This window comes from Hylobates moloch, unplaced genomic scaffold, assembly GCF_009828535.3.
Source record: "Hylobates moloch isolate HMO894 unplaced genomic scaffold, HMol_V3 SCAFFOLD_17, whole genome shotgun sequence".
NCBI classification, from domain to species: Eukaryota; Metazoa; Chordata; class Mammalia; order Primates; family Hylobatidae; genus Hylobates; species Hylobates moloch.
Genome location: NW_026652292.1, coordinates 79,182,178 through 79,203,326, shown reverse-complemented (window position 1 = coordinate 79,203,326; position 21,149 = coordinate 79,182,178). Strand labels below are relative to the sequence as shown.

The following is a 21,149-nucleotide window of genomic DNA, read 5'->3' as shown; positions in this document are numbered from 1 at the left end:
CCCAGGCAAACCTGGACTGCCCCTGAGCTCTTGCCCTGGTTATCAACACAGAACAGTAATAGCGCTGGCCCCGCCTGCCCGAGTGTGACGGGGTGGGGGTGGGGGAGGGGTGGGGGGCGGGGTGGGGAGCCACACCTAGCAACTGACTCTGCCCCCGAAAGCTTGGCCATGATGACCCCCCGTTGGGGACTCTGCATTCACTTATTTCATATCACCATCCATTTCACAGGCCAGGAGACTGGGGTGACTGGCCTCGGGCCCCGAGGTTGGCCAGAGGCAGGGCTGGGAGCCGATGCCGGCATTTCTGTTCTAATTGGGACATATCCTGGCTCAGGTGATCCTGCACAGAGGATGTCTCTGCGGGGACTCAGCTGCTCTGCCCTCCTCAGAGCACCCTCCTGTCACACAGCATGTACGGCCCTGGGCAGGAAGTTGGCTGGGTCCGGGTAGGAAGGCCCGTGCCCCTACCCCTGCCCCCCACCTCCACACTTAGCACATGCCGGGGGTGGGGGGCCGAGTGAGTGGGAAACACTCAATGCACAGGAGCCAGAACAAATCGCCCTCTTAATAGACTTTCTCACTGGAGTGGAGCTGCTTGACTTCGATTCCTCCCCAGCTGGAAAACAAGCACATTTAAAACCATGCCACATCGAGACGCAGTGAGGGCGGCTGTGTAGGGCCAGCCACTGGGGACGAGTGACTGAACACAGGCGCGGCCGAGCCGTGTCGGGCGCGAGGTGACTCAGGGATACCCGGCGCCTGTGCACTGCCCGGCTTACCTCCACTGAGGTCCTGGGCTTCCACGTGGACCAAGTCAGGGTCAGCGTCCACCCCAGACACAGACCTGGAAAAGAAGAGCCGAGGCTGGGGTCGGGAATGGAGTCACCGTGCCCGTCCCCCAGCAGCTCCCCACACCCCAGGCAGCCACGCGGCCTCCCTGGTTCTGAAGCCGCCCTTGCTCTGTAGGTCATCACCTCCCTGGGACCCCACCTGCTCCTGAGGTGCCTGGAGTCTCTGCGTTTTCCTTGCGTGAGCTGAGGAACTTGGAGTCTCTGCGTCTTCCTTGCGTGAGCTGAGGGGGTTGGGTTTCTTTCTGTCATGGGAGTGTTTGTAAAAGACTTTCTTCTTCAGAAAAGACTTTTACGTTGCTTTTTCATTTTTGTTTGTTTTGTTTCATTTTGATCATCTAAAATGACTACAGGAGGCAGGCAGGCCTGGGACTCCCATCCTATCCTAATTTTATAAATATGGAAACTGTGGCTCAGAGAAGCAAAATGACTCTCCCAGAGCCATACAGTGGTATGGGCTGACCTGGGATTCAAGCCAGGCTCTCCTGGGCTGTTGCTCCGTCTCCTGCTCCCCATGACCTGGTCAAGTGTGGCCTTGGGAAGATTCCTCTCTCGGCCATCAGCCCTCCTCTGGTGCTGCCTCCAGGGACTTGCCTGAATCCTTTCGTGAGGTGGCGAAGCCTCCAGCAAGAGGAATGCACTCCCTACCCCATCACTCGACAGTTTGCACCAGGCTGTCCCCACACATGGGCCTGGACTGTGCATTGTGAGGCAGGTGCCTTCATCTGCATTCACAGGTGACCCCACTAGGGCCAGAACGGGTCTGTGACTTGCCTGAGGCAACATGGCTCAGACCAGGGCAGTCTCAGGCTCCTGCCCAGGTCTGCTTGATCCCAAAATGCATGCTCTCCTCAGACCCCACACACTGCCCTGCTCACAACCCAGGCCTTCTCCTAATACCACGAGTCTAGATGTCCCATCTGTTACGGGACTCTGCCTCCTTTGGGGGTGGTCCCAGCTTCAGAGAAGCCGTGAAGGAAATGCAGGAATTTTGCCAAGTGGCCGAGTTCCATAAATATCTCTAAGAACCCAGTGGGACAAACCTACTGTGTACAAGGCCCGCTGCGGGCCCTGGGGACAGAGATAAAGGAGACACTGCAGCTGCCCTGTTGGCTCCTGGGTCAGGACACTCAGGCTGGGGTTGTGGTTCTCCCGCTCCACTCTCAATCCACCCACACCCCATCCCTGTCCGACTCCTCTCTCCGTTTCATTGCCCTGCTGGGTGAAGTCTTTAACTGGGCGGGAGGAGAGGGAGGAAGCTTCTGTCATTAGAGGCAGAAGCCAGGTCCTGAGTCTGTGCTGCACGCAGCATGTCACTTGAGCTCATTTAATAGCTCCATTTGGTGGCAGGTGCTCAGGTACAGGGAATGTCCTAGGTGCTCTAGATGCCTTATCATACTTATCTTGAATGATCCCAAATGGGTTGGTTATACCCATTTTACAGATGAGAAAACCAAGGCCCAGACAGGTGAAAACAGATCAAAGCTCATAAAGCTAATAGAGCAAGATCCACTACCCAGGTTCTGCCATTCCCAAAGCAACATCTTTTCATCCCACAGGTTGCTTCCTAGCTATGCACAGCATTGTACACCAAATAATACAGTGAAGGGATAGTGGTGGAGAGGAGTACAGCTACCCGACCCTCAGTCCAGGGTCTCAGCTGGAGTCTACACTTGCCCTGGCCCCTTTGTCCAAGGCTCTCCCCTGTGCCCTCACAGGCTGTCCACCTGCATGGGGCTGGCTGGAGGTGGAAAGCATCGCTTGCCCTCTTGGACACTCTCTCCTGGCTTTTCCAGTAATTACTCTGGCACCAATTCTGCCTTGAATTTATGCAGTACTTGTCCTCTCAGTGCTGAAGAGCCAGCAATGACAGGGCAAAGGCTGCTGCTCAGGGTTGGCAAGTCTGAAAGCCTCGCCTTTGAGGGACATCCACCCATCCATTCACCACCTGGCTCACAGGGGTTCTGTGAGGGGCCAAGCCTATGAAGCACCTGGAATGAGGCCTGAGATGGGACAGAAGACATGTCCTAGGGTCACAGCTTCATAGGCTGGTCCTCCAGGGAAGGCAGGGATGGAGTCCAATTTTGGTGTCGTATCCAGCCTGGCTCCCAGGAGGGGAGTGGGGATTTTTTTTTTTTTAATGAAAGGAACCTTAGTGAGGACCTGGTCCAGGGTCTCTCAAACCAAGCACCACATCCCATCTCCCAGATTTCACCATCTCTCTGTGCCCACTGAACTGTCATCTACCTGCCACTTTCTTCACACTGAAAACTTCCACCTACTTTAGCCTTCTGCGAAGCAAGACTCCCTGGGAAGTCCTGGATTTGGTGGCTGGTCATGTTTGTTACCACACGCATTCCAACTAATATGACTGTTAAAGCTGCGTATCCATTTACCACACCAGTCCCTCTCGTGGACACTTTGCCCAAGAGCAAACTGAGCCTCAAGATGAGGAAGTCACTTCCTGGTGGTAGTGGCCACTCAGCGCTGGGGGCAGGAGCACCTCCATAGCCTGCTTGCAAGTGGTTGAGATGTCTCAGGTAGAGTGCCCAGTCCCCCGGGGCCTCTCCCCACCACTGACAACTTCCCACCCAGACTTGGCCCCGTTCGGTTCCCAACCTGCCTGGCACCAGGATCCCCATTTGCTTCACCTTCTCCAGGGACCAGGTCCACCCAAGTGGCCCCAGGTGGACAGGGGAAATCCATAAATGGGTTTGAGTGGCACAGACCCCACAGATGTGCCATGTGGTGGGAGCCAGCTGGGACTCCCCCATAGTCTACTGAGATTTCAAACACAGGGGCACCAGCATCAATCATTTTGACCCTAGGTAAAGAGCTCTCCCTTTCAAGGTGGAGTGTTGATTTCGGCTTTTGTGAATGGACCATTTGTAAGCTCCTTGGAAAGGAGGTCTCAGGCCTGACATTGCTCTCTCCTGAATACAGACAGGCATTGTTCCCTTCAGCAGCAGACCCTCCACCAGCAATATGGAATTTCAGCCTCATCATCCATCATCTGTGAAGCGGGGCAATGACACCCGGAGCACAGGCTCCCTCTGCCCTCACTCATTCATTCACCCACTCACCCAATCACAGACTCACTCACTCACCCACTCACTCAGTCACTCACTCAATCACGGACTCACTCACCCACTCACTCATTCACTCAATCACAGACTCACTCAGTCACCCACTCACTCATTCACTCATTCACTCACTCAATCACAGACTCACTCATTCACTCACTCACCCAATCACAGACTCACTCACTCGCCCACTCACTCAGTCACTCATTCACTCACTCAATCACAGACTCACTCATTCACTCACTCACTCATTCACTCACTCAATCACAGACTCACTCATTCACTCACTCACTCATTCACTCACTCAATCACAGACTCACTCAGTCACTCACTCAATCACGGACTCACTCACCCACTCACTGATTCACTCAATCACAGACTCACTCAGTCACCCACTCACTCATTCACTCATTCACTCACTCAATCACAGACTCAGTCACCCACTCACTCATTCACTCACTCAGTCACAGACTCACTCATTCACTCACTCACTCATTCACTCAGTCAATCACACTCACTCATTCACTCACTCACTCATTCACTCATTCACTCACTCAATCACAGACTCACTCATTCACTCACTCATTCCCTCAGTCACTCATTCACTTACTCAGTCACAGACTCACTTATTCATTTAACCACTCAGTCAATCAAAGACTCACTCACTCAGTCACTCACTCAGTCACTCAATCACCAACTCACTCACTTACCCACCCACTCATTCACTCACTCATTCACTCAGTCACTCATTTGCTCAATCAGACTCACTCATTTACTTACTTATTCACTCAGTCACAGACTCACTCAGCCAGTCACCCATTCACTCACTCACTCACAGACTCAGTCACTCAGTCACTAATCACTCGTCCACTCACTCAGTCACTTATTCACTCACTCAACCACAGACTCACTCATTCAGTGACTCATTCACTCACTCACTCATTCACTCAGTCACAGACTCACTCACCCACTCATTCACTCACTCACTCACTCACTCTTTCACTCACCCAGTCACAGACTCACTCACTCAGCCACTCACTCACTCATTCACTCACAGTCAGACTCACTCAGTCACTCATACACTACTCATTCACTCAGTCACTCATTCACTCACTCAACCACAGACTCACTCAATCACTCACTCATTCACTCACTCACTCACTCATTCACTCACTCACTCACCCACTTATTCATTCATTCATTCACTCAGTCAGTTACTTGCTCATTCATTCATTCATTCTTTCATGCAATCACACACTCAGCTATTTACTCATTCATTCACTCACCTACTCACTCATTTATTCACTCATTTATTACCTAACTCATTACTCGGTCATTGACTCATTCATTCCCTCACTCAATCACACACTCATTTATTTACTCACCCATTTACTCACTTAGTAGTTACTCATTCACTCATTTATTCACTCATTCATTCATTCCCTCACTAACTCATCACTCAGTCATTTACTCATTCATTTCCTGAGTCACTCACCCTATAAATTCATTCATTTACCATGTTTGTTCCTTTAGTCTCTTGCTCTGAGCACTTCCCACAGCCATTTCTCAGTGTACTGGCGAAGGCCCTGGGCTAGACACTGGTGTTCAGGTGGCCTGAGGCCTGGTCCCTGCTCCAGGCCCCTCAGTCATGGGTTTTGAAGACTCTCTTAGACCACACTTATAACGTCTGAGATAGAGCCCCACTCCCCGCAGGAAATAGCAAGCCTGACACACAGGCCTTCTTGCTTGTCGGGGTCTCCACTGCTTAGAAATGGCAGGCCTGTGAGATGGCCTGGGGCAGGCAGCCCTCAGGGAGTGAGTGTTTTGGGAAGTGGGAACTGACTTTCACCCCATTTGTGCTGAGGGCAGCTCCAGTGCAAATGGTTCTGTTAAGCCCTGAAAGGTATGATAACCAAGGATGCAGTGGGGAGAGCTCTACCTCTTCCTTCTATGGGCAGAGGCCCTGCCGCCCCCGTGCCCTGCACCAGGGCCAGGCCCTGGAGCTGATGGAGAGGAAGGCTGAGGCCTTCCCTGGGTGCGTGGGGCTGAGCAAGGAGGCAGACGCAGGAACACCCGGTGAAGCCCAGGCGGCCAGACCACCCAGCAGAGTGGGCAAGGGCCACTGGCCACAGTCAGAGGTGGACCAAGGCTCAGGGCTACAGCTTGGGGCAGCAGGACCTAGAATGTGGGCCCGAGCCTATCCAAGCCTGAGCTCCCGCCTGTGACATGAGACCTAGAACGCATGCCCGAGCCTCAGTTCTTCCCTGTGACATGAGGGAGACCCTCATGGGCTGCTGCGGGGATGCCATGGAACGATGCATTCAGAGCCTCCATGCGCTGCCCGGCGGACACTCAGTATTCAAAGCAGGGTGGCTGCGGGGCAGCTGCTGTTATGATTCTGTTCTGGGGCATGGAGACACTGAGGGCAGGGTGGGGGGCGGGTGCCTGAGGCCCTGCCCAGGAGGCAGCAGGTATCAGGGCACCTGGGGCTGCTCCCTCTCGCTTGCAGGCCACTCTAATGAGCTTGTTTGCTGTGTAGCTTCTCAAAACGTTAATGAGTCTGAGCTTCAGACAGAACACGGGGCTTTGGCAATTCCCGCTGTCAGTTCAAGGACAAAGAGCTCCTTGGAAATGCTGTCAAAACAGTATTATTCACCGCTTACTGGGGGAGGGGAGGCATCCCCACCGCTGTCACCACACTCCAGGAGAGATCCCGGGGCCGGGGCCATGGTGGCCAGCGTCTGCTGTGATTCCCTCGAATAACAGCAGGGAAACTTGGGGGAGGAAACAATTTGATTTGCCTGAAATAACATGTTTGAATTATCGCCAATTTCCCTCTGGGCACTGTGGGTCGGTTTCGCTCTCTGGCTGGAGAGCTGTCCATGAGGCTGACCTGGCCTGGGAGTGAACAGAGCTCTGCCAATCCCCCAGAGTGACCTGGCTCAGAAATCCCACCTCCTGGCTCTGCTCCCCACCTCTGTGAGCGCTCGGGCCCAGGCATCCCACCGCGGGGCAGCTCTGGCTCCTGACAGTTGACAGCAATGACAAGGCCAGTGATGGATGGCCGTGCTCTGGTTTCCAAGGGAGGAACCGGGCCCTCCCGTGGGCAGCCCGCAGACAGACGGCCGTCGCCTCTCCCCACGAGCCAACGGCGTGTACGCCAGCAGTCGGCATTCCAGAGGAAAAAGCCTTCCTTCAGCCTGTGGGGTGGCCAGGACGCCAGTCTCCCGCCACGGTCAGCGTGACATTACAAAGGGCCCTTGCCCACTCTGCAGCCGCCATCTTGAACCTCTTAATAACTTTGTCTTTAATTGGAGCTTTGGAAGGGAAGGCTGAGGGGGCAAGAGAGTGTGTGTAGGGTTGAAAGCCCGGGCTACCTCTGTGCCCTCGGGACGGGTAGGAAGCCCTTTCCATGTGTTTTTCTGTTGGGGAGACCGGGCTGTGGCCTGCTCAGGAGGCCCGTGCAATGGTCTGTTCCACACGTGGGATAAGAGAAAGGCTAGCACTGTGTGTGTGTGTGTGCACGCGTGCACGTACACGCACAAGAAAGAGGAATGCCACAGAATCAGCACATCAAGGAGTGGTGCAACATGAAAGGCAGTGTGACCAGAAGGACGGGATATGGCCCCAGCAGGAGAGAGGCAGGCCTGAGCTCTGAACGGCTGCACTGGCTCCTGGCCCCATGCTGCTGCCTGAGACCCTCATCCTGGGCAAGCCCTCATCCTCCACAGCCCTCATGGATGCATCCCACGGACATTTCTCAAGGAACGCCGAGTGCCCTCCTGTGCAGTGAGGCTGGGGTGCTGGCCCAGGGGGCACACTGAGAGGCATCCCCTGATGATGCACTCGAGTGGCTGGTACCCACCGTCTGAATGCAGAGGCCCCCAGTGGCCCTTTGCCTGGGACAGGAGCCTCTTTCTCGGGTCTGGCTCCTCAGGAGGCCGGGGTGGGGGCTCGTCTGGGATACGACGATATGACCCCAAACTTATCCTGCTCATTGGCACCCAGCAGGGGCTGGGAAGGGTGACAGGCGACAGGCTGAGCAATAGAAGGGGAGCCCAGGTGTGGATAAGCAGGACAGCAGGGCTGAGGCAGGCCAGGTCAGCACCCACGGGGTCTGTTAGGGGCTGAGTCAGGGCTTGGGGTCGGGCAGGGAGTGTGGAGCGGTGTGCCCCGTGCTGTGCTGGGGACATGTGTACATCAGCACCACTCTCCACTGGGGACACTGTGAGGCTCGGGGAGGGAACAGCGGTGGCACAGGGCCACATAGCTGGTTCATGGGTAAAAACATGGCCTGAGGGACACCAACCCCTGGACTCTACCATTTCTGATACCACTCACTGTGGAGCAGGAAGAATGACTGGGGGATCCCCTGGGATGAGGAGGGTGTGGGGCTGCAGGCAGAGGCAGTGGATGGTGGGGACCCAGTCCCAGGCTGGGGAGGGTCCAGAGGAGGAAAGGGAGCGGCAGGGAGGGGCTCCCAAGGGTTTGGGGGAAGTGCTCTCACCGGAGCTGCGGGCCTCACGGTTTGGGGTGGGGAAGTGCCCTCACCGGAGCTGCGGGCCTCACGGTTTGGGGTGGGGAAGTGCTCTCACCAGAACACGTGGTCTTTGGTCACTCGCTCTTGCAGAAGTGTCCACTTTTTCCCCAAGTCAGATGACACGTAGAGCTGTAGGGCAGAAAAAAGAGAAACAAAAGCTTGGTCAGGATGTCAGGAATAAGCTGCTTCTGAGAGAGGGTGACGTCTCCGCCACAGCGGATCCCCCAGGAGAAGTCAGCCTTGTCCAGCTGACACGCGGAGGCACTGCGCTCATGCTGGGGTGCAGACCAAACCCCACGCCTCCAGGAGGAACCATTCCTGTCCCCAGACCAGCTGGCAGGAGCCAGGAGACGAGGTTCTCCAGGATGAAATCCAGAGGGGTCTCACAGAGGAGGTGTGTCTGAGCCTCAAAGGTGGGAGGGACTTTATAATCAGTGTGAGGATGGGAGGATGGGCTTTTGGGAGGAAGGAGCCACGTGTTGCCAGGGCTGCAGCAGTGAACGGACAGCAGAGCAGGACACAGCAGTGGCCCCGGGCAGGGGTGTGGCATCTGCTGCAGGGGTCAGTGCAGGCGCAGGTGGGCTGGGGACTGACACCAGGGCCGGCCTCACAGCGTGTGACCAGTGCCACAGCCCAGGGACCTTGCTCAGAAGGGCCCCACACCTGGGGCTTAATTCTCTGCAGCCACCGACTTGAACTTCTTAATAATTGTGTCTTTAGGGCCAGGTGCGGTGGCTCACGCCTGTAATCTCAGCAGTTTGGGAGGTCAAGGTGGGCGGATCACTTGAGGTTGGGAGTTCGAGACCAGCCTGACCAACATGGAGAAACCCTGCCTCTACTAAAAATACAAAATTAGCTGGGCATGGTGGTGCATGCCTGTAATCCCAGCTATACGGAAGGCTGAGTCAGGAGAATCACTTGAACCCGGGAGGCGGAGGTTGCAGTGAGCCGAGATCATGCCACTGCACTCCAGCCTGGGCAACAAGAGCAAAACTCCAACTGAAAAAAAAAAAAATTGTGTCTTTAATTGGAGCTTTGGGAGTGAAGGCTGAGGGCGCAACAGAGCATGGGCTGGGCTGATTGCCCAGGCTCCTTCTCCAGCCCTGTGCCCTCGGGAGGGGTTCTCAGCTGCCTGTGCCCGTAGTCCTGTCTCCACACAGTGACCACCACTGCCCTTGTCCCTGGTGAGTGCCAGGGCCAGGCCTGGGCCCAGGAAGGGGCAGGGGTGGGCGCCCTGAGCACTGTCTTGAGGCCGGCCCTGGGGGAGGGTGTCCCTGTGGGCCAGGGAGCACAATGTTAAATGGCTCATAAAGAACATGGTGACAGGCCCAGAGAGAGAGCACAGAAGAAAGGAAAAGCACTTGACCTGATTGTCAACATTTTTCACTTTGCACTGCACCCTGCAAATCACACAGCTGGCCCTGCCCAAAACCACCAGCCAAGGCTGGATAAGATGAGGCGCTCGGGGGGGGTCCGTGGTCAGACAGTGTTTCAGGAAGCCCACACCAGAGGCTGTGGGTGGAGGCAGGGAGCCCTGAGGAGGCCAGGCCTGGGCCCAGCTGGGGGCAGCGGTAGAATGGAGAGCAGGACAGGGCTTGAGAGAGGCCTGCGCAGGCAGCCGGACAGGTCCTCTGAGGAATAAGCAGAGCAAAGAGGGCGAGAGCGTTCTTGGATCTGTGCCCCGGAACCTGGGAGGAGTGAATGGGGCCGGGGATACTCAGGGAGCCCACTCCTAGACCTGGGAGGAGTGGGTGGGGCCGGGGTTCCTTGGGTCAGTGTCCCAGGCCTGGGAGGAATGAATGGAGCCAGGGGTTCCTTGGGTCAGTGCCCCAGGCCTGGGGAGAAGGGAAGGGGCCAGCTGGTCCTCGAGTTCACACCCAGTGCTCTGGCCTGGAGATCTCAGGTGGTGACAGGACCTTGATCAAGCTATGAGTTTTGGAAATGCCAGGTGAAGTTGCCAGAGCCACGCGCAAGGCCCAGAGCTGCTCCCCTTTCCACGATGGCCCGTGGGAAAGGGCCCCCCCTCCTTCATGGAAGAGACAGTCCTGGAAGGAGTCGAGATCTCCTCTGGCAGGGGGGAAGCCAGCTCTCGGGCACAGCGGCGTGTGGGGTGGGGAAGGCATCTCTATCAGGGCGCTCCTCTTGGCCACACCAAGCCCCACCATGCCAGGGGGTGGGACTTCATAGCGCCATTCTCCAGATGACAAACTGGCTGTGGATGCTGGAAACGCTACCGCAAACGTGGCATCTTGGAAACCGAGAAAACAGCAGAAGCAGGAAGCCTATTCTCCGTTCCCTCCCCTTTCTTCCCCGAAGCAGCCCCTAAACCGATGAAGGTCACCGAAGCATGCCCTGACAATGATCCCATGGACTAAGAAGAATGTGCCTTCCGAGTCCCCAGCTAAGGAATCCAGGAGTGGCCAACCCAGAGATTCACCCCTTATCCATGAGGAAGAGGCCCTGGCCCATCCCTTGGAATGCAGGCCCTGCGGGGGTCCAGGCCTCTGTTCTGGGTTGGGAGGAGGTTGCTAGGGGGAGGGTGCAGAGGGAAAAAGCTACATAAACTGCAGGCTTCTTACAAACTGGAGCGGCTCCCCTGTCCAGCCCACTGCCAGCAGACTGTCCCTGCATGTAACGTTCTCCAATAAACCCTGTGTCTCACTCACTGTTTCTGGGTCTCTTCTGTGGCCTCTTGGGCACGGTGCCATCCCTGCTGGAGTCAATAGGGGTCTGGCGCAGCAACTGGGAAAATCCTCTGTCCACTCCAGAGGAGATGAACGGTACAGCAGAGGGGTCTCGTGGAGGCAGTCTGTCCTCTTCTCTCTCCAGAGTGGCCAGGACAATCTCCTAACAGCAATGCCAGGAAGCCTGGGCTCCCATCCTCACCTGGAACCAGCTACCAGGGCAGCCCTCAGTTTTCCCCAGCCATAAAACTGGGCCGACAATCCTCATCCTCACTCAGAAGGTCGGGATGATGCAACTGGATCACGTGCTTTGGAAGTCTAGCCCGTGTCTGACACGCAGCGCATCTGCAACACGCGTGTGCCTTCCCCAGTCCTGGACAACAGGAGACTCTGTCCCTTTTCCCTTGCCTCTCCTCTGACTCTGGCTCAGTGTTCATTTGCATTTCAGTATGTTTCATCCCTAACTCCCAGGTGATGAGTGAACACAGACATCAGGGCTGGGCCAGTGATTCTATAACTGATGTCCCCAGTTCATCTTTGATTTGCGTTATGCTTTTGCCAGCTGCCCCTCTGGGGGTAGGGGCTGTATTGGTGCAATACGGTCCGCACTGCATTTCTCAAGGGAGGATGGACCATGTGGTGTTTAGGGGATCCTTTGCAGCCCAGAAGCATCATATGCTGAAATCCTTGTTATAGAAGCAAAGCTCAGAGCTCACCGTGTTTTGTTGCAGATTCAGGCCTGGGCCAGGAGAGGTCGCTGGCGCCGCCGCACAGGTGGGGCTGATGGAGGAGGCGGGCTGGGCTGGGCTGGGCTGGGAGGGGAGAGAGGGCTGGACAGGGAGGCGGGGACCTGGGTCTGCGGAGCTGGCGTCTGCCTCCGTGTCATGGCCGCTGAGTCAGTTTCTTGCCTCAGTTTCCCCATCTACAAAATGATGGCCCAGCTGTAGTGTTTCAAAGGGGGGAGTCTGTGAGTCTAGGGTTCTTGGGCTCCAGCAGGCCTGGCTCCACTAGCGCCCACCGTGCACAGCAGGAGACCTTGCGTGCATTCCAACGCTGTTCTGAGCCTCAGTTTCACCACTTCTTAAAACGGGAATCTGGCCTCCTGCTTTGAGGGATGTTGGGGATTATCCAGGCACGCTGCAAAGTGGTTGCACTTGCCACGCACACAGCACGTTCTGTTGTGATCACCGCCTGATAACACCCGTAATAGCAGGATCCGCTCCACGTGCGAGCACCAGCCGGGCCCTTTGCCTCTCAAGGCGCCCCCACAACATCGCTAGGAAGTAGATGCTTCTAATAATACCTCGTGCAGACGGAAGATGGAGGCTCGCAGCAATTGAGTGATTCGCCCAGGGTCACCCCCTGTCAGACCTGCACTTGAATTATCTTTGGTTTGAATGCACTTCTCGTTATTCCTTCTGTGATCAGGATCTGTCTAGAATGAATCATTTGAGCACAACAATTTCCACCACTGGCCCAGGAAGGAAGGAAGGCTCAAGCCAATCACTCAACCCAGATTCTCCATCTGCATAACGGGCACAACATTCACACTAATAGCAGCCAGGACCAGAGGCCACATCTGCTGGCCCCGAGGGCCGCCACAACTGACTTCTTCTGTGCCGCGTGCTTCTTTTCTGTTCCCACGTGTCCTTGTCATGGGCACTACGTTATGAGGAACCAATGACATTATGGATGTCACTGCTGTTACAGAAACCGCTGCCACCACTGCTGTTCACCAAAGAAGGATGTGCAGAATCTCAGAAGGGAAACAGGTCATCAAGCCCAACCCTGTGCAGCCCTGCCTCTTAGCACAGGCAGGTGTGCCCCCTCCTCCTGGAAGCCCCCCCTGGGCCTAATCGCCCTCTGCTCCTGACCCAGCCTCCAAGCTCAGTGCCCAGGGCCTTTTCCTCTCTGGGTTCCTGTCCTCGCCTTCCTGCTGCCATGTCTAATAAGTCAGCATGCTTCAGATGCAACTGTGTACCCTGCACCAGCTGCATGCTGCACCCCTCTCCACCCAGGGCCATGGCCCAGCTGGGCCACACCGTCTCCGTGGACCCCTGCTCCCAGCCCTTGGTCCTGCAGCTGCAGAGCACACCTGGTCCTGCCACTCTCCACACAGACCTTCCAGGAGAGGTGTGGCCTCCAAAAAAGCCCACGTAGTCACATGGGTACACAGTCCCCCCGAGACTGTTGGACCCCCCTCTGGCTGCCATCCTGCTCACTCCCTGCATGCCCCCACCCCAGGCACACTGGCTCGGGGCTCACTCACACTTGTGGTACTAACTAACGTGTGCAGAGGGTCCTCTGAGCATCTGCACCTGCTGTGCCCTCTGCCTGGAATGCCCTTCCTCATCCCCAGCCAGTGTTCAAGACTCAGTTTAAAGTTACTGCCTGGGTCAGGCCTTTGCTAAGGCCGCTGGCCCTGCCCCTGCTATTGCGAAGCCAGGGTTAGAGCCCTGTCTGTGAAATCAGAGTCTGTGCTCAGGGCCCAGGTGCCAGAGAGGACGGTGCTGCAGTGCCTTCGTCCACCGCACCCTCATGTCCTGGTGCCAGCGCCATCTGGGCTTGGGGGAGGGATCCCCGGGCATGTCCCCTCATGCTATGCTCAGAACTCTGGTTCTCTGGCCTCTAGCTCCTCAGATCCAGGACATCCTGTGTCACTCAGTCCACTCCCAATGCTCCCTAGGCCTTCCCTGGCACCTGTCCCTGGTTTCTAGCCTCTCTTCCTCCACCACGGCAGGTCCACGCTCACATTCTGGGCTCTCCTACCATGCAGAGGCCAAGCCGCTTGGCAGCCCCCTCACCCCCCGCCCGCCCTCAGTAGACCCAGCAGCTTCTAACCCATCCCTCATCATCTGCTCTGCGCCCCATCCTCATCTAGAAAGGAGGCCCCACGAGGGCAGGGGTTGGTCTGTTTTGTTCCCAGCGGTTGCCCCAGCTCCTGAAACCTAGGAGGCCCTCTGTAAATACACCCAGGCAGAGGAAGGCGGGGGCTCAGTCCTGAGGTTGCTGCTGCCTGGGGGCGGCATCAGGCCCACTTTGAGGCTCGTGCCACACATCCCCCTTCCAGGATCCTCTCCTGCCAGGAAGTGACTCAGTCCCCATTTCTGCCCTGATGACCCCTCACTCCTTGACACCCTCTCCACAGTTACTTCCTCCCTGCACCACCCCCAACTTAGCAGGGCCCAGCAGGCGCTGGCTCTTGTCTCAACCAGCCCTGCTCCCCCAGCCTCCGTGTCTTTCCAGTCTCAGTAAATGGCCTCCCTCCTTCCCACTATCCACCAGGTCCTCCAACCACAATCCCAGAGGTGCCTGCCACCCCACCTGCCCCACCGTAAGCAGAGCCCTCAGGGGCCGGCACCCCATCCCTCTCAGGCCACCCCACTTCCCCACCCCACTTCGGCTGCTCCTGCCTCCCCTAGTCTCCCATCTCGGAAACTTCAGTGATGAGACACTATGCAAGCTACCACAGTGAAGCTCAAACGCTCAAGCTGCCAATTAGCCGGTCCTGTAGCACCAAGGCTTTACCACGGTTCACGCTTCAGAGCCGAGATGAACACACCCGGAGCTCTCACGCAGGCTGCCCAAGGCAGGGTCCCTGCGGATGAGCAGATCAGAGGAAGCAGCCGAGGGCTGAGCCCACTGCAAGACTGGCCAGGATGTTGCCCAAGGAACCGCGGCCAGGAGACTGCAGGTGTGAAACGTAGCAAGTCCTGGGTGGCTGGCGACCCCCCTGCCCTCCTCATCCACATCAGAACTGGATCTTCCTCACACAGCCTTTATTCCCTTACCGAAGTGGAGGAATTCCTGAGCTCGCCTTGAAAACTACAGACCCCACCATTGTCGCAAGTGCAATTGCAGCAAACATCCCCTCCCTCTTCCCCGCAGCTGAAGAAAAGCAGACAGGGCCCTGCATCATGGAACTGTCCTGGCAGAGGTGTCCCCACTCCATGGCGTCTTCAGGGATGAAGGCTCCACCCGTGACCCTGACCGTGAACGGTGAGAAAGGCGACTGTGTGTGTGGTTGTCTGGTAATACTTTGCGCTCCTGGTACTGCGAGTGAAATCACCTCTTTCTCTTCAACAATCCTGGGAGTTCACATTGTTAAGCCGCCCTCCTTTGCTGCCACACGCATGGAGAAAGCACCCACGATTGCTAAATTGTCTTAAAGAAGCAGGTTGAGAGTATGTCTTGCTCAGCCCGTCTAAACCCCAGCTAACCCCACTCCCACGGTTCCCCAAGCTCAGTCATTTGGAATGGGGGCCCCTTCCCCAGCTTCCTCCCACCCTGGGCTTCAGCTCTATTGGACCACGCACTCTGATCTAAATCTGTTTTTTGCTCTCTCGCCTCCGGGCCTTTGTGCAAGCCGTGCCCTCTGCCTAGAACATCCCTACTTTCCTCTTGTCCCCTGGCTACCTCCTGTTTTTCGGGACAGCCTCATTCCCAGCTCCACATCTCCGCAGGTAAGAGTCCAGGTCTCCCGGCCTCACAGCCGAGGCCCTGAGTGATTGCCCTGGGCCCTGTTCCCACCAAACCCCCTCTGGTGTAGCATAAGTCACACTCCACCAACAGGATGCACTCCAATCCCAAAACACGCATGTGCCTCCTGCCCCTGGGTTTTTGTCCGGGATGTTCTGTTCACACAGGATGCTGTATTAGCCCATGCAGGCTTCCATAACAACGTACCCCAGAGGGCGCGGCTTAAACCACAGAAACAGATTCTCACACCGTTCTGAGGCCAGAAGTCCAAGATCAAGGTATCGGCAGGGTTGGTTTCTCCCTCCTCAGCTTGGAAATGCCACCTTCTCCCTCATCTTTATGTGGTCTTCCCTCTGTGCGTCTTTTTTTTGTAGTTTTTGATTTTTTGAAACAGAGTCTTGCTCCATCACCCAGGCTGGAATGCAGTGGTGCAATCACAGCTCTCTGCAGCCCTGAAACTCCTGGGCTCAATCAATCCTCCTGCCTGGGAGTATCGGTGTGCACCACCACTCCCAGCTCTGTCTGTGTTCTGATCTCCTCTTATAAGGACACCACTCAAATGGGATTGGAGCCCACCCTAATAGTCTAATGTTCATTTAAGGGCCCTATCTCCGAATATGGTCACATTCTTTCGTACCAGGGGTTAGAACTTCAACATAGGAATTTTGGGGGACACAATCCAGCGATATGGATGCACACCTTCCACCCTCACCCCTGAAGTCCTCCCAGCCCAGCCCCAGCTCAGCTGCCTGCATCTTGGCGGCGCTGTCCCCAGCCTGCCGGCCCCATGTGCACTGTGCAGAGCTCACGCCTGCACAGCAGTTTGCTGACTTCCTTGCGTCCTGGGAGTTTATCTTCTGCTCCTCTGCTAAGCCGCTCACAGCTCGGGGGCACACACCTGCCTCGCTCACCAGCAGCACCAGCGGCAGCCCAGAATCTGTGGCTGCCAGGTGCGCAAGGCCCATTTGCTGACTGAATGAACACATTTGACTCTAGGGCAGGGGCTGGTAAGTGCATTCTGTAAAGGGCCAGGTAGTAAATATTTTCAGCCGCGTGGGTTGTGTGGTCTCTGTAGCAACCACTCACTGCAGCCTTGGGAGCAGGAAGGCAGCCAGAGATAGTGGTACACAGAGATGGTGTACCATACACCCTGGAGCAGGTGTCAGCAAACCATGGGCTGTCACCTGGGTTTGTAAACGGAGCTTCACTGGCACACAGCTGTGGTAAGAAGCCATCACCTTTCATATTCAGAAAGGACTTTTTAAAGAAAATTTTCATCCCCTAGAACACAAGCTTCATGAGGGCAAGGAGCCTTTACTAAGCTTGTGGAGCAGTGCCTGGCGTGCAGCATGTGTTCAATAAACACCTGCAGCTCCAGCCATTGGGTGTACTTCTTTTTCTGTCTGGGCCTCAGTGAGAGAGGCTGGCAGCAGCTGTGGCCTTTATGGAGCCAGGCACTGAGCTGTGCTTGTTGAATGCCACCTCACTTCACACTCACACATCCATACACTCACACACACACACACACGTACGTACACACACACGGCATGTACACACTCACAAACACACCCATAAGCTGGCAATTTTCCCTCTTGACAAATGAAAGAACTGAAGCTCAGAGAGGTTAGGTGAGTTACTCAAGGTCACACAGCACTCCCTTAGGTCAGCAATTCCCATCTGACAGACTTGAGCTCACAGGACTGTACCAGGGGCTGAGGAGTCACCCCTGCCTTCAAGAAGGATGGCCAGTCACCTCTAGCCCTTTCTCTGGGTCATCTGAGTGACTCAGGCCAGGCACCTTCTATCTCATGTCTCAGTTTACCAAATCGGGAGGGCACTGCTCATACCCACAGTCAATACATGCATAAAAAGCGAGTCGTCACCGTGGGTTCCTGTGAGCAAGGTAATAAAGCCTCCACATTAATGGATGGCATTATCATTGTCATCACTGCCTCATGCGCTTGCATTTACGACGCTTGCCCTGGAGCTTTATGAAGCCTTTCCAACTCACTTGCCTGGGAGACGCTTTTACTATCCACCATCAATTGCTGCAGAAATAGAACATTTCTGCTTAATAAAAGACAAACACCAGCAAATAAACAAGAATAAACACATCCGGGACAGCCCAGTTACTGCAGCTGAAACCTGCATGGGCGCATCCTGTGGAAGGGTGAATTTCATCACTTGACGTCTCAGAAAGCAGTGGAGGTGGTGAGCGAGGACACGCCTCCTACTCTCATATAAAGATAAAAAGATAAAAAGTCAAAAAGTCAGAGTGAAGCAGGACAGGAGGGAGGGAAAGGAGCAGCTTGAGGGCCCAGGAAGGGCACATAGAAGAGCGTGCCAGTGTCTCCCATGATTTCTGGAGGTGCTTTGAGTCTGCCCTGGACTCTTAGTGGCAGTTGGATGTGATTGGTGGCACTCAACATGCTTTCATCCCTCACTCCAGGGTGCCTCGTTTCACTGCAGAGGCCTGAAAGCTACAGCCCGGCATCGCGTGGACTCCCTTGCTGCTAGATTTCCAGGTCAGGTGGATGCACTCGTGCCAGTTTTGGAAGGTGAAGGTGAGGCAGAGGCTTTTTCCTGCCCCACTGGGCCATGTCTGCTGCCAGCAAGGTCACAGGACATGCTGCCGTGTCCACCCTCCAGCTCTGGAGGGTGGAGAGGTGGTGGTGGTGAAGGCAGCAGCTGGACTCCACAATCCAGTGTCCAGTCTCTGGCTTTGTGGAAGTTACCAGGTGCAGGCTGTAGCAATGGCAACATCAGCTGCACCAGCCACATGATTTTCAGCTTGATAAGTCTGGGAGGTTCTGGCCCCCACCTTCCTGATGGGCAGAGGTAGAAGCTTCCTGGTGGGTTCACACTGCAGGCTTTCAGGAGGCATCCTGGGAAGGGGGGTCTAGTCTAAAACCCTCTCCCTTATCTCCCAACAATTTAGAAAGCACAGCTCCCCCCTGTTAAATCCCTTTTCTGCTAACATATCCAGAGGGGAGTATTGTTCCTGCCCTGAGCCCCAGCAGATGAAAATTCTTACAGCAAAATGAACACATGCTGAGTGAGGGCTTCTCATTGCTAAGAGAATTGTTCTGTTACTCAAGAGATGCCCAATCTCTTCCCTGTCCTGAAGTCTGAGGTCAGAGCGAGCCATCAATGTGGTATTGAAGCTTGTAGCTCTGCTGGGCAGCTCATGAACCTGCTGATATTCACAGCAGCCAACGTGAAGGCTGCACCTCTCTTCACTCCATATTAGGGCTCTCCTCACACCCACTGCCAGCAATTTCTACTATTTCTTTAATATTGATCAACGCAAACACTGCTTTACTTAAGGCTGGGGGACTGTGAGGGTTTTTCTTTTTCTTGTCATATGTGATCATCTTTACTGCTCTGAAGATGTATTACAAAGTAAAGATACATTCTGATCCATTCTTTAAGCCCCTGTTCGAACATTCCTCCTCCAGGAAGTCTTCCCTGATTGCCCACCCAAAGGTGTCTTCTCTGCCCTACTAAGTTTCTAAAAGGCAATCCTGGGCTCAGATCAATTTCTCACAGTGCTGGGAAGCAGAAATGCTTGATGGGGAGTAAAATTCAATAAAATATAAAGCGAGTTTATGCTTTTAGAAGTAAGTGCCCAGGGTTCTGCCTCAGCAAGCAGGTCTGAAGACCAGGCACAGAGAAAACAGGCTGGTCAGTTTCATGTCAGCAGCCCCCAGGAAGCTGATATGGGAAGGGACTGCTGGGCTCTCACATCCTACCAATCCCAAGGGCCTACTGCAGTCAGCTGAGCCTTGGAAGAAATGTGTATTATGCTGTCACCCAGGAAGGCTGTCCAGGCTCCAAGTAAGGCAGACTCACAGTGACCCAAATTATAACGAGGATAAGGGAAGCGTCGTAAAGTCATGGAACAGGGCAGTCTGAGGGTAGGTGGATAAGTGTTTGCTGGAGGCAGGGCGGGCATCTGAGAAGGAAAAGGTAGGGAAGGAAGGGGAGGCAAGCCTTTGGCTTTGCACAAATCTGCAAATCCTTAGAACGGAGCAATTGTGTCCACTCGATTGACTCTGGGCTTGGCATGTGACTTGCTTTGGCCGATGCTGTGTGAGTAGATGTGATGTTTTCCAGGTCAAAGCTGTTACGCTAAAGCTGCTTGTGTGGTTTGCTCTGCAACCCCTGGAGCCTCTGCCCCCCATCATGAGAACAGCGTGCTCTCAGCATAAGAGTTGTATGGGGATGCGAACTCCACCAGTACCCAGGAGCCTCATATAGCCAATCCCAGCAAAGCCCAGCAGAACCACTGGGCAACCCACAGAGCCCCAGGAAGAAGAAATAATGCTTGTTTCTGTAAGCCATTGAGGCTTGGGGCTGTGTGTTACTCAGTATGATTGTTGCAGATACCTGCCTAATACACCAGATTTGTTGGAGTCAAAGCTGATGTGTTCCACCACACCACCCTGCTTCTTGGGAATTAGAGAGCTTTGAAAAACTGCATAGCCTCCTCAAAAACGAAAGCGCTATTGTCATTGTCATTAATTTCATCAAATTCCTCATTCCTTTTACAACTGCAACTAAGCCTTTTTCTTCCCTTTTTCTTCCCTTATAGTCACAGAAAAGAGCCAAAGCAAATAACTGAGATTTCAGCTCCATTAATTTTTCAGGGCACCATAAATTAAAGAGCAATTGCAATGCAGTCAATTTCTGCAGGAAAATAAGTCTCCGTGATTGTGCTTTAGTCTAATTACATGGAAGGCTAAGTAGTGCTATTAATACCCAGAAGCACAAGCCATCCCCAAGGAAGGTGCCAGGAGCAAAGAGGTAGCCCAGGAGGCTGAGAAATGCAGGGACGCCAGTCAGGGAGGACCAAACCTTGGCAAGGAGGCCAGATCCTGTCAAGAGCCATGGCAAAGGACAGCCAGGAATCTCCATTTGGAGGTCCCTGACCTGGACAGTCCCTGTTGGTAGAAATTTATCATTCATTCATCTAACATCTAACATCTAACATCCCCATCCATCCACCACCCACCCATCCATCCCTTCATCCCCATCCACTCATCCATCCATCTACCCATCCATTTGTCCACCCATCCATCCATCCACCCATCCATCCACCATCCACCCATCCATCCACAATCCATCCATTCATCCATCTGTCATCTATCCATCCAACCGTCCATCTGTCCACAGATGCATCCAACCACCCATCCATCTATCCCCATCCATCCACCCACCCACCAATCTATCCATTCATCCCCATCCACCCATCCATCCATCCATCCACCCATCCATCCATTTATCTATCCATCCTTCCATCCATCCATCATCTATACATCTATTCATTCATTCATTCATTCATCTATCCATCCCTCCCCACCCATCCATCCACCCATCCATCCACTCATCCATCCATCTATTCATCCATCCATCCATCCATCCCCATCCATCCATTTATCCATCCATCCATCATCTATACATCTATTCATCCATTCATTCATCTGTCCATCCCTCCTCACCCATCCATCCACCC

The 21,149-nt window shown here is 54.8% G+C and overlaps 1 protein-coding gene across 1 annotated transcript in view; it reads right to left on the bottom strand.

The window, feature by feature from the left end:
* The window catches only part of SORCS2 (sortilin related VPS10 domain containing receptor 2), a 524,651-nt gene that overhangs the window by 70,192 nt on the left and 433,310 nt on the right, over window positions 1-21,149 (bottom strand). Inside the window, exons 5-6 of the mRNA XM_032135565.1 lie at window positions 8,527-8,600; window positions 780-844 (exon numbers count right to left, since the gene is read on the bottom strand). Coding sequence (XP_031991456.1) covers window positions 780-844; window positions 8,527-8,600 — 139 coding nt within the window. The remainder of the gene's footprint in view (window positions 1-779; window positions 845-8,526; window positions 8,601-21,149) is intronic.